Genomic DNA, 13,110 nt, shown 5'->3' with positions numbered 1-13,110 from the left:
CTCGTTTGTAATTTTGTTTCTGAATCCGATTTTCTTTTCATACCTACATTTAAAAAAATTGAAAAATTTGCCGCCATGGGCTGCGGTCCATGTGGCCACCCCCTTAATCCGGCCCTGGGAGACATTGTATGTTGATGAGAAACAACATGCCGAGAATGGAGGTCAGGGACACCTCCGAAACGCACCTGCTTCCAAAATTGAAAAAGTTTATGAAAGTGAGTGATTTTAAAGTTTATTTTAAAAGTTTTTAAATTTTCGTAAATTTTTAAAAATTTTAAATTTTAGATACATTGTATGTTAACTAACTTTTTACACGATTTGTGTTCGTGTTTATCGACATCGATGGCTAAAGTGCGATACCAGCCATCTGCGCCTGCGACATTTCAGACTTCCTTGTATACTTTTCTGCTTTAGAAAGCTAATCAACGTTATTTTTTAAAAACTTCTCTGGTTATTCTCCTCTATTAGGAGAGTATTCTGTCTTGTCAAGCTTTGTAGTTGGCTTAATTGTTTCTCTTTGAAAAACAAAAAAGAAGCTGACATTTTAAAACGCCACAATGGAGATTCGTGGTTTCGCAATTTGGCCATCGGTATGGCCTTAAAAAGTCTGAATAATTACTTATAACGTTGTTATGTCTGATCCCCGCACTAACAGTCCCCAAAAGTCTCTACATCACAATAGTTAGCTCCTGCGAGGTTACCACAATCTCCTTCAAGATGTTAGGATACCACACTACAATCTCAAGATCTGCACTCTCGTTCTCGTGGCACTCAAGTGAAACTCACAATCAGATTTTTCTGTTGACTTGGTCTATACACAAACGAATTGTTACACATTTAAGGGGCTCACTGCACCTTTTTAGTCTATTAAATTATTTCAACAATTTACACGTCTCCCTCCATGTGATAAACTGGTTTAGGAAATCCCCGAAAGCCCAAAAACTTTTACTGTCGCTATGGTAATAAAGCACGTATTTCTGACTTAGTGTACGCATTTTACTCATATTTGAGGAAGAGAGCTCATAGTAAAATATGCACAATTTTGGCCATTTTGGTTTGATATTGCAGGACTCTGAAGATTGGCGGTGACATCGTTCGTTTTCAAAGGTTGGTTGTCCTTTTGCAATTTAAGAGCTCCATATTTCTGTCTTGAAAAAAGCCCGTATCAATACGATCAATGTAAATTTAGCAAATAACGAGGCATATGGGAAAGCCGTGAGTACGCAAAAAATAATTATTAATTAAAAATGAATTATTAACATCGTGATTATATACATGACATTATGACTGAATATTTATCACAAATAGGTACTCTCATTTTCTTATCCGTTTTTTATATGGATATTTTTTGAAATTTGAATTATACTCTCAGAATGGCATGAAACTTAAGTAAGAAATGAAAGAATGGAAAATTTCGGTGAAATATTTCATGTAATTTCACGAGGGTGGGAAATATATCATATTTTTCAGGGGTTGGAAAATGCAACCCGCACTCAAAGAACACGAAAATAGAAGACAGTCACAATTTTTACATTTTGCGAAACCTGAAAAGAAACCGGTATTTTTCGATATTTTACATATATTTCTTTAATTTCATGAAATATTTCACGTGAAAGTTCAAGATTTTATTTATCATGAAATTTTGCCACCCTGGAATTACTCTACTCATCTGCTTCCGGTCATCAAAGCAAAGAACTGGCGAAAATTGAAGAAAAATCACCAATTTCCGGTACAATAAAACTGGCAACTCTGTTGACCGGAAACGCTCTGATTTAACGGATATCCGGAATTATTTGAAATTCCCGCGAGTTTTGGTTAAACTCGGAATAACTGTAATGAACCGGTCTAGACCAATCAGAACGTCTGGTTCAGAATTTGCCGTTAAAATTCCTTTTATTCGAACGAAGGAATAATTGAAATAAATTCGCAATTTGAACCAAACTAACCTCTGAAATCCAATGTTGTTGTGGAAAGACTTATAAGAGCAGTACGAATTTCTGCGATCTGCACATCCTGCCGACTAATTTCATCGTTATATCATTAAGTTAAGAGTATGATAGAAAATCTATAAGCATGGCTGCAGGACCGATCGCCGAGAGGAATCAAGGTACTTGATTTGAAATTGTTTAGTTTAATTCTATGAAATCACAACAACTTTGCCGGTCATTTTCAGGTTATGTTTATCGACGCGCCGTCATCCAGAAGCACGCACAACCTGTAAATTTTCCTAAATTATTTTATTTTTTCATGGATAGAGTTTTCCCCCTATGGAATGCCGTCACCTAACCTTCGTAGATAAATTCAAAACGTTCAGTTGCAGCTCCAATTCTATTATGTGACTGTTGCCCGTACTCCTCCGAACCGCAGAGGAAGCACGTCAATGGCACGAGCATTGTTTATTTCAGTGGTGACAAGTACTTGTCGTAATAGGGTGCTATCACATAGGAGAGGAAACTCTGGAACAATGCAGCTTGATTTTAATGTTGGTTAGGTGCGCTCTGAACTTAACGGAGCTTGTTGGTATGAGGGACTGAGACCGAAGGAGGTCCTTTCGGACCAAGCGGCTTATACTAATATCAACATTGCTAAGATTGTGCCTACACTTAACTGTTAAGTTAGTAGAAAGCGTTGAGCTTTGTTCTGGAATTTCCCTCAAATTTTCTTTCCATTTTTCTGAATATTTTGGCAGAGAAATATACTTATAATGTGGGTAATTTCGGATACCTACTTACAATAAAAGGAATAGTTACAAAATCTTATCAACATTGACACGGGTATAAGCTGTTTGGTCAGAAAGGTCCTCTAATAGTACTGCGTTGCTGCCTGTCCAACTTAGCGCAGTAAATTTTTGCCAAACGAAGTCATATTATGAGGACGTCCAGAAGACAATTTAATACTTTTGATAGGCTGACATTAGTTTGTCAGTGAGGGTTCTGTGATTCATTTCCATTAAATTTGACCAAAAATTCTTACAAAATTTTATTTTCACTTCGCAAGGGAGTATATTTTATTGGCTTAAGCACAAAGTCTGTGCCTCTAATCCAACACTACCATGCGAAGTAAGAACGCCGTAAATCCATCAAGATTTTCCCGTGTTTTTGGAACTTAATGTTTTTTAAAATAAAAACCGTTTTACTTACCCATGCACCTCAAATTTTCAGTTTAAGCTCTTAACAGTATTTTCAAAAGAATTATTTAAAAACATTGTTCCCAAGTACACAAGTTTTTCTGCTATGATAAATTTTTTCCCAAAAACTTGAAATGGCGTTTACGGGGTTTTTGCATTGCACAGCAGAACATCAGCCCTTGCTCATGCTCAGCGAGTTGGTATACTTTTGCAGTGTGATTGTAGATCCGATTTTTCTTTTTTTTTTTTAATTGAAACTTAATGCAGGAAATTAAATGGCAGGTATAGTACTTTGTCACTAAAACATGCCAGTTTATTTTGTATGAATGCTCATGGTTTTTCACCTACACTAATATAGCAGCATGTTAAAAGTGCATTATGGAACTGAATGTATCCGGCATCGTTTTGTTCTCCTGTTACTTAAGTATATATCACTTACGGGATCCAATACTTCTGTGAGCTGGAGAAAATGTGAGGTGTTCTTATGTTCCCAGGAGCAGTTATAAGTTATCTTGTTATGTAAATAGAGTCCAACAAAGTAGAGAGTTGGGCTCTCTGTAGTTAGGAAAGAACGTTTAATTACTTTTTAATTGTTCAATTTACACAAAAACTTTGCAAAGCTTTATAGCACTGTTTCTATATTCAGAAAGCTTAAAACGGCCAACAGTTAAGACTGAAATATCTATTCACGTACATTACCGTGTGACGTGAACCTAAATAAACCTCAGACTCAGACCCTCCCCCTGGTCTAAGTGCGCTACCTTTAACTTGAGCAACCCTGTGATAAAATTGTAATTGTAACTTATTTAAAATATCTTCAGCCGCATTGAATTTGATATAAGTATTTTTATTTTTTAGATGCCACGATTTACGTTGGTGGTCTTGATGACAAAGTTTCGGAAACCCTCATGTGGGAGTTATTCGTTCAGTCTGGTCCTGTTGGTAAGTGAACCTATTTCTTTTTTTTTTCATTTTTCAAGTAAGTATCTATCATCCTGGGGGAGAAGATTTGCAAATCAGATTTTGTCCTTTACTCCATCGAAGGATGGAAGTTTTCATATAGGTGCAAACACAATTGATTTCCCCTCTTAGACTTGGCATTAATCCATCATTTTGTCTCGCAATTTTTACAGCTTTCTTGCTATCTCTTTTGCAGAGTTATTAATTTGAAATCAGCGGGCTTTTACGTTTTTTCTCATTTTTTTGCTGTGAAGTAATTGGTGTACTTACCTAATAGGGAGAGTATGGCCACTTCAGTATCCACCTCTGATCGGCTCAGCCATCTTAGGCTGAATGGAGCCATCTAGGGCTCAATAATGGCAGACGCTGTATGTAAATGTATGTACCAAATGACTCAAAATGTAGTTTTCTTTGCTTATCGCAATGAAAAATTTACCCAAATGCAATATTGTGTCATATTTACGTAGTTTTACTGCTAATTGTGTGCAATCATCGAGAAAAATCATCTTAGATGTAGTAAAGTTTGCAGCAAGTGGGGTTGGTGATAATTATGAATAGTTGGTGATGACCCCACTCCCATCATCAAAAACCAAAACAAAGCTCTGCCACTTTTGGGACCTAAGCCCCTCCATGGGGCCCAGAGGCCATACTCTCCCTGTCAAGCTACTTTAGAAAAAACGAGGAAAAGAACATCCCATGTAAATATTTCCTCTCAAGCTCCTTTCATAACAGATTTCCTCTTGCAACGTGTGAGCCTGCTTCAGCATTTTTTCCATCCCTGCTAAAACCATTTTACAATAGAGAAATTAATAGTTGTAGCACTCATAAATTGAAACTTTTGTCCGGGAACTGAAATCTATTCAAGTAAAATTTCATACTAAATTATTAACTTGTAATTTTCATTCAAACCGTTTTCTTCTGATGCTAATCTCTCAGTATTCGACAAGTTTTCAAGTACAATCTTTTGGGAAAAAAATGTCTACAAATCCTGCTTGGAGTGCTATGGTGCAAAATCACCCTTAGGTACTGAACATTTGTTGCATTTCCATTCGGTAAATATATTGTTTTTTACATTGTTTTTTCTTTAAGGACTAATTTCAAATTGATAAAATATAAAAATGTGCCTTTTTTCCAGTTAATGTCCATATGCCTAAGGACAGAGTTTCTCAATCTCATCAAGGCTATGGATTCGTTGAATTTCTGGGAGAAGATGATGCTGATTATGCCATCAAAATCATGAACATGATTAAATTGTATGGCAAACCAATTCGAGTCAACAAGGTAAGTCTTTGCACCTCATTTAAGTAATCATCCCATTTTTTTTCCAGGTTTCTTTTCAAGAATCGAAGAAATAGAAGGCTTCTTTGAATAAAATATTAAGGGCTTTTCAGGTCCCTCCTTAAAATTATGATTGACATCATTGAAATTTATGAACAAAAAGTAGAACCTTGTATGTATGTGTCGAAGACAACTAGTCAAATCAGGCATTTTATCAAATGCCCAGGCTGATGGTCAAATTTTGACAGTTTACGGAATTCTGTAAATTAATGGCTAGGAGCTCAAAGGTTTTCAATATTTCTGGAAGAATAACTATTCAAATCCGCGAACTCTCCTCGTTCCTTCCTTTTTACATGCCTTTAGTACTTTTAAATGTTAATGTTTTAAAAATTCTATGTTTTATGACGTGCTGAAAATTTCAGGAGAAATATCCATTCAAGATCTTTAAACTGTGTAAAATACTATTGTATGCCGCTTAGTTTTACAGAGAATTCTGTCTTACAGGAGCAACTAATTATTTTGTCTGGAATTATGGTCAAAAATCAACATTTCAATCTAAGTAAGAATATTTGACTATTTGCCTAGGCATTTGACAAAATGCCTGATTTGACTATTCGCCTTCAACATATGCAAGATGTTTGCTGATGATGTTTTCACCTAGCCAGTCTGCACTGTCGTAGGTAGTATAAGAGAGCTGGTAAAAGCATTTATCCATTTAGGAGCTTTCATTTTGACCGTGTGAGAATCACTTTACGCATCTCCAATGTAATCTACCATGGAAAGCTGTATTAAGACAATTTAAGAAAACATTCAATATCCTGTCTAGACTTTTCCTAAAATAATGATGTCACATTTATGCCAAAAAATGTATGAGCGAGGCACCCTTGTTCACACTTGTGTTTTTCTTTGCTGTCAAATACAGTTATGCACGCTTTTTTAATATTTTTTGCCAATGTTTTTTCCACAGGCCTCAGCTCATCAGAAAAATTTGGATGTTGGTGCCAATGTCTTCATCGGAAATCTTGACCCAGAGGTTGATGAGAAGCTTCTATATGACACTTTTTCAGCATTTGGTGTCATTTTACAAACTCCAAAGGTAGGTCATTTTATTTTGATGCATCAAAAATATTACATTCTGCTGCATCTTCCTTGTAACAGCAAGTAGATTCTTCTTCGGCAAAATAATATTGCTGTGTATGCCATCAAGTTTGTGCAAGTGTTTGTTTGCAAATTAGGAAATCATTGTTTGCTTGGAACAATTACACATTATATTCTGTTGAAAGGAGGGGGATCTTCTGTGAAAAATAAAGGTTTCTGAACTTGCGGGATGTTCTTGACGAGGAACAGCCTCCGAATTCTAAAATACTAGGTTTTCCGTGAATTCAGGCTATGAAATATGGCAACACCGGCTTTTTTGGGGGGCTTTGAATCCAAAAAGATTTTTTGAGGAAGGTTTTGACCACCCACGTCCATTTATTGCCAAAAAATTAAAATCCGTCGTAAGATGAGTCGCTTTTTTAAGCCGTTTTAAATAAGGATGAAAAACAGGAAAATTCTAAAAACTTTTTTTTAACTATGAGCACAAAGTTTGATATCAACAAGAATTGGCCAAAGTGACTCTCATGCATCCCTAATGAACATACTTGAAGGACTTTTTTGTCCTCCAAAGGGATCGGTATGAAACATGCCGTTGAATGCCGAAAAACCCGCATTTTTTGCCAAAATTGGCCTTCAGGCCCATGTTTAGGACAGTGGTAGACCCCGAAATAGATCGGAAATGACCAAACCATTATGCATTCCGTCAAATATAGACCTTCAATGACCAAAAAATCGCGAAGTTGAGGAATCTCAGGGTGGGCCCAAAAAAGGCCCTTAACGATACCCCTCCTTTTCGACAAGTTTTGAACCAAATCTTCTGCTATCGAATACGAAAAATCATGGAGAATTTAAGTTTTATGTTGACCAGTTTCTCGAAAGAAAAATAAAATTTCCAAGGAAGTCTGACTGGAAGTTAAATGTGATGATTTCTTTTTAATGCTTTTTAATGTTACATATTAAATTGCATTTAATTGTCATGTCGAAGAACTTGGCCAAGTAAGCTCTCCTTGAATCTTTCAATTCGCTTATATTATACTCTTCAATTGTTGTGTTTTTCATTTTCGCAGATCATGAGGGACCCAGACACTGGAAATTCAAAGGGATTTGCTTTCATTAACTACGCCAGTTTTGACGCATCTGATGCCGCCATCGAATCAATGAACAGCCAGCATTTATGTAATAGACCTGTCTCTGTTTCCTACGCCTTCAAAAAAGACTCGAAAGGCGAACGGCACGGATCGGCTGCGGAGCGATTGCTCGCGGCCCAGAATCCCTTATCACAAGCAGACAGACCTCATCAACTGTTCGCCGATGCCCCTCCTCCTGCCCCACTCCCACAGACATCTGTACCACCTCCTCCACCAAACATCATGGGTGTGCCTCCTCCTCCTCCGATCGGATTCAATCCCCCGCCTCCTCCTCCAGTCCCCCCGCCACCAGCGGGCATGGGCCCTCCTGTCGGAATACCACCACCACCCCTGCCTCCTCCAAACATGCAACATCCACCAGGGATGCCTCCTCCTCCTGGCGGTATGATGCCTCCTGGCGGTCAACCTCCATTACCTCCGATGCCTCCTACTTCTCAAGGAAACATGATGGGCCCCCCTCCGATGAACGTTCCCCCAGGGCCGCCTGGCCCTCCAGGTCCACCTATGATGGGCGGGCCGCCTCCACCTCCGAGAATGGTTCCCCCTCCTCCATGGCAGCAAGGCCCCCACGGACCGCCTGGTGGTTATCCACCAAACAATATGGGACCTGGAGGTCCCAGACCACCATTCCCTCCTGGACATCCTGGCAACTTTGGACCGCCACCACCTGGAATGCCAGGTAAATTCCTCTCATTCAAAAGCCGTCACATATCAACCCTCTATGGCATGAATTACTTTTGGATCTCATATTCTAGGGGACACTAATACATTTTTTAGCTTGCTTACAAAAATAGAGTGCTAAATTTTTTTGCCAAATTTCAAAATCAATGGAATCAATTTTTCAAGAAAGAAAAAACTAACGCAATTTTGCAAAATCATGGCACAGGGGAAAGATTCAATTTTTAAAAACCTTGAAAATATGTTGTTACGAATTTGTAACGCTATGATGCTAAACGTTAGTGGGTTAATGGTGGAAGTACAAACTTTGTCTCTTGGTTTGCAACATGCTAATTTTCGGTCATATTTTACTATCTGGAAAAAAGCCTGATTGTTGTTTTTAATAAAATATAAGTAGTAATAACAAAACACCATACGAAGATCTGTGGTTTGGTTGTTTCATCATTAACAAAATACCATATTAATGATGTCTCCTAGCACAATTCTCAATTGGATCTCTAGACAAGGTGTGAATTTAAGCACTACACAATACTTTATCTTCCATTTTACAAGGAAAACAAATCCTACAACAAAAAGTCTAGAAATCAATTCTCAAACAAAACATGAGTGTTCACAATCAATATTGGTTAGCCCTCCATGGCATGGTGTCACTTATTTTTAACAACCTATTATTGGGGTTTTTTAGCATTTAATATTTCATTGTGGCATGATTTTGCAAATTTGTATTACCTACATAGTTTTTTCTTTTTTGAATAACTTAAATCCCAAAAATTTAATATTTGGAAAAAATATTTGGCACTCTTTGTCTTTTATGCAAGGTGCAAAATAGATTAGTGTCCCCCAGAATCCAAGATCAAAAAGTAATTCATGCCACAGAGGCTTCAATGGCAAAAATATAAATGACACTTAATAATGTAAGTTCTATTTGATCCATATTAAAAACACTTGTCAATATCTCACCAAGGAATTGATTTCTGAACTTCCCATTGTGAAAATAATTTTCTATGTAAGAACTGAAGAAAAAAATATGTAATTTTTTGGGACCTGAAAATTTCCTATCGATATTAGTGTGACAAGAAGAAAACAAATGACTTCTGTGTAATGAGAACTACTGATGACGTGCCTAACGGCGGATACCGGCAGCCACTCAAAGTGTATAGTTAGTTCATAGTTATTCAGTGTAGAACTTACCTCTTTTTATTCTTACTGTTCCTTTTGTTCTTTCTCTCTCTAAGTAGTTCTGTAAACATTTTGGTGGCATATAAATAAGAAAAAAAAGAAGCAATAAAATTTGTAGCGAGAAACTTAATATCAAATTAGTCTCAGAATATAAGTATCAATTCTGAGTTTGACTTCCTTGTACACAGAAAATCTGCTGTAATCCTCGCAAAAAAAAGTCATTTATTTCCATAAAAAACACTGTCTCCTCTCTACTAATTCTTCGACTAATTCTCTTTTTGTCTGCTCTATTTTACAGGACCGCCAAGACCTCCACCAGGCTGGAGACCACCCCCTCCCGGTATGGGTGGTCCTTTTGGAGGACCGTATGGTCCACCTCACGGGCCTCCAGGAATGAGAGGTCCGCCCCCACCACCACCCGGGTACAATGATTAAAGAACTTCAATTGAATTGAATTTCAATCACCGGTGAGAGGATTACGCGTCCTTCTGCCATCACCTGGGTATAATGAATTGAACTGTGATTGAACTGAAATTTCCTGACATGCTTAGAAAAGCAAGTCATATTTTACTTGTCAATCTGTGTTTGTTAAAACTGATGTAATTTTTAATGACAAATAAGTGAGAGAGGCTTAAGATTTCATCTTCATCAATTTCTCTTGTTATGCACTTCTTTTTTTTTAATGACAAATAAGTGAGAGAGGCTTAAGATTTCATCTTCATCAATTTTTCTTGTAATGCACTTTTCTTCTTTTTTTTTATGAAATTCAGTAGTTAAACTTCAACCAAATGCCTCGAATCACTTAAATGACAAATAAGCCAAGCATTTTCTTTTTTCTTCAATGTTCTATGTGAATTTATGAGCTGCGATTCAAGAAACAGTCACTCAGTAGTGCAGAAAGCCCCCTCTCCTCCCTCAATATTTTTTCAGTTTTACCACAGCCGCCAAATTTTAGGAAGTTTTGAAATTTTAATTGGAAGTGCTTCATTGAATGTTTTTCTTTATCCTGATCAAAGGCAAGGTAATAATTAAAACTGAAAGTTGACGAAACTAACTTAACTGCCATTTTTAATTGGTTAAAGGTATTGCTTTTAGGCTCCTCCATTTCTAAAACTTGGTTGTTATTCAATTTTCAATGCTCTATCAGCTCATTTGCATGTATTTTTTCAAAAATTTATGGAGGCTCTCTGTAAGAGAAGAATTTATCATCATGAAAAGATATTTCCTGAAAAACAAAATGAGGGTTTCAGAAATATTTGTGGCAAAATAAAATTTGCACAAATAACCTGTCTTCTCTGTTGCACCTCTAATTTTATTTGATTTTAAATGAAGCAGCTGTATCATAATAAAAATACATTTATGGGGAAATGTATGTTAACCTTATCAACTCGATGATCGTTTTCTGCTTTCCATTCAAATCTAATTTTAATTTCTCCTTCAATCTACATATCCCTTAAACAACCAAAAATATTTGATTTGCAAATTACTTTCTCGTGAATACTGTTTACCAAGCTGCAAAAGATTCAACCTTATTGAATGTAAGCCTCCCTGCCTATGGATTGGCTTGTTAATAATTTTAAAGTGAATCACTACCATTTAATTTTAAGTGTCTAATAATGTTCTAACCGAAGAGTGCTCAGTTCTTCAAATGTCCTTTTCTGTAAAAAGCAAAATAGAGTTTTCTAATTTTTTTCACATGTCTCCTTTCTTGTAATATGTGTATTTTGTTAATAAAAAGTTAACTGAAACTCACCTCCTCTTTGTCTCCTCTTTCTCTCGTTTTTTTTTACTTTCATTTCTGTACCAACGCATAAAATTGGTAAAAAAAAGCCAGACTCTGATGGCAACCAACAACAGAACTATGTAATAAAGTTGTGAAGCTCAGGAAGTTTTACTATTTTATCTTATTCCTCTTTTTTTAAAACCGTTCTTCTGATATAGAGTGAGCATTTCAAGAACTTTTCAAAACCAGTCTCAAAATTTCTCCAGGAAAAACTTTTAACACATTAGATGGAAATAAAGATTTCCGAGCTTAAAGGGCTTACAGACAAGGATGAGCTAAAGGACTTCCTTACATGCTCTCTCTTAAAAATTTTATAAAGAGAACGAATCACACGATGGAAAGTCTGTTTATTGACTTCTTAACAAGATATACTTAAGTGTTCATTATCAACCCTTAGATGCCTAAGACTTATTTCATAAGCAAACTCCCAAGTTGGGTGAAATTAACCCTTATTTAAATACATCAATTTCTATGTTTTTGAGGGAATACAATACTTTCCGTTTTAAATTTTCACCTTTCTAGTAACACAATGGCGCTTATTTTTCACCCCCGGTAAGGGATTTCTAGGAGTATAGTCATCGCGGATATAAATTATCCTGTTACGACCAAACTCTCGCCAAAATATGCTAATTTTGAGAGGCCTCTTAAATGTTTTTTCCTCCTCCAAACGGTCTTTGATTTAAGCTCTTCATAGCACGTTTTTTTTTTTTTTTGAGGAAACCTAACTTTAAATTTTCTTAAATTTCAAAATTGACAGATACCTCAACGACCATTGATGACAACAGAGAGATATATCTATTCGTGCTTGATGGATGTCCGTGTTGCATCTGCAAAATTGAAGGCACTATTGCGCGAAGCTTGAAATCTCAATGCTCCGCATATGCTGTCAATAGGATGTCCCTTGGATTCGAGAGCGAAGTTAAAAAACGAGGCCCGATTTCGTCTCTCCTATCTTCGGCTTTGTCGCTCACATAGTCCTTGCTGCATCACTACAATAATGACAAACGGAACCAACGCATTATGTAAAAAGAGCAAGGAAAAGAACGCGCGCTGATGACGGCGCAGAGATACAACTATTCGTGCTTGATGGATGTCCGTGTTGCGTTTGCAAAATCGAAGGCGCGATGGCGCGAGGCGTGAACTTACGATGCTCCGCTTTACGCTGCTAGGGAGGTATCGCTCAAATTCGGGAGTTAAAAAACAAGGCATGATTACGACTCTCCTACCTCCAGCTATGCTGCTCACGTAGCCTTTGAAGCAACACCAAATAAGACAAACAGAAACAATAAAATATGGAGATAGAGCAAGGTGGAAGTCGCGCGTTGATGACGGCGCAGAGATACAACTATTCGTACTTGATGGATGTCCGTGTTGCGTCTGCAAAATTGTAGGCGCGTGAACTCGCATCAATCTTCCGCAATATGCTAGCGATGAGGTGTCGCTCGGATTCGGGAGCAAAGTTGGGAAGAAGATAGAAGAGTTGTAACATGAGGAAGAAGGAGAAAAATAGGAAGGAGGAGCTAAGAGAAAATAAACGAGGAAACGGAACGGAACCAACACAATATGTAAAAAAAGCAAGGAAAAGGACGCGCGCTCATGACGGCGCAGAGATACAACTATTCGTGCTTGATGGATGTCCGTGTTGCGTGTGCAAAATTGAAGGCGCGATGCCGCGCGACGTGAACTCCTAATGCTCGTCGTGCTCCGCTTTATGCTGCCGATGAGGTTTCAGTCAAATTCACGAGAAAAGTAAAGGAGAAGATAGAAGAGGTAACAAGAAGAGGAGGCTATAAAAATATATATTTAAATTCCATAAAAATTAATTCCATAGGATAGGAAAGACAAGGTGAAAAGTTAAA

General features: G+C 37.2%; 1 protein-coding gene across 1 annotated transcript; it reads left to right on the top strand.

Moving 5' to 3' along the window:
• The first annotated feature begins 1,979 nt into the window (after nucleotides 1–1,979).
• Spx (Spliceosomal protein on the X) lies at nucleotides 1,980–11,220 on the top strand. The gene is made up of 6 exons (XM_019056929.2): nucleotides 1,980–2,107; nucleotides 3,986–4,069; nucleotides 5,223–5,368; nucleotides 6,333–6,461; nucleotides 7,531–8,290; nucleotides 9,767–11,220. Exons 1-6 carry the CDS (start codon nucleotides 2,074–2,076, stop codon nucleotides 9,901–9,903), a joined length of 1,290 nt encoding a protein of 429 aa, XP_018912474.1. The 5' UTR covers nucleotides 1,980–2,073; the 3' UTR covers nucleotides 9,904–11,220.
• The last annotated feature ends 1,890 nt before the right edge of the window (nucleotides 11,221–13,110 follow it).

Source organism: Bemisia tabaci, chromosome 5 (genome assembly GCF_918797505.1).
Source record: "Bemisia tabaci chromosome 5, PGI_BMITA_v3".
Classification (NCBI taxonomy): domain Eukaryota; kingdom Metazoa; phylum Arthropoda; class Insecta; order Hemiptera; family Aleyrodidae; genus Bemisia; species Bemisia tabaci.
Note: the sequence above shows the minus strand (reverse complement) of the source record. Positions and strands in the feature narration are given on the sequence as shown.

Excerpts from the sequence above, each read along its gene's own strand:
- Spx (XM_019056929.2), top strand. The coding sequence starts at position 2,074 with ATGGCTGCAGGACCGATCGCCGAGAGGAATCAAG. Across the intron at positions 2,108-3,985 it reads GATCGCCGAGAGGAATCAAG|ATGCCACGATTTACGTTGGT; the intron begins GTACTTGATTTG and ends TTTATTTTTTAG. Across the intron at positions 6,462-7,530 it reads TCATTTTACAAACTCCAAAG|ATCATGAGGGACCCAGACAC; the intron begins GTAGGTCATTTT and ends TCATTTTCGCAG.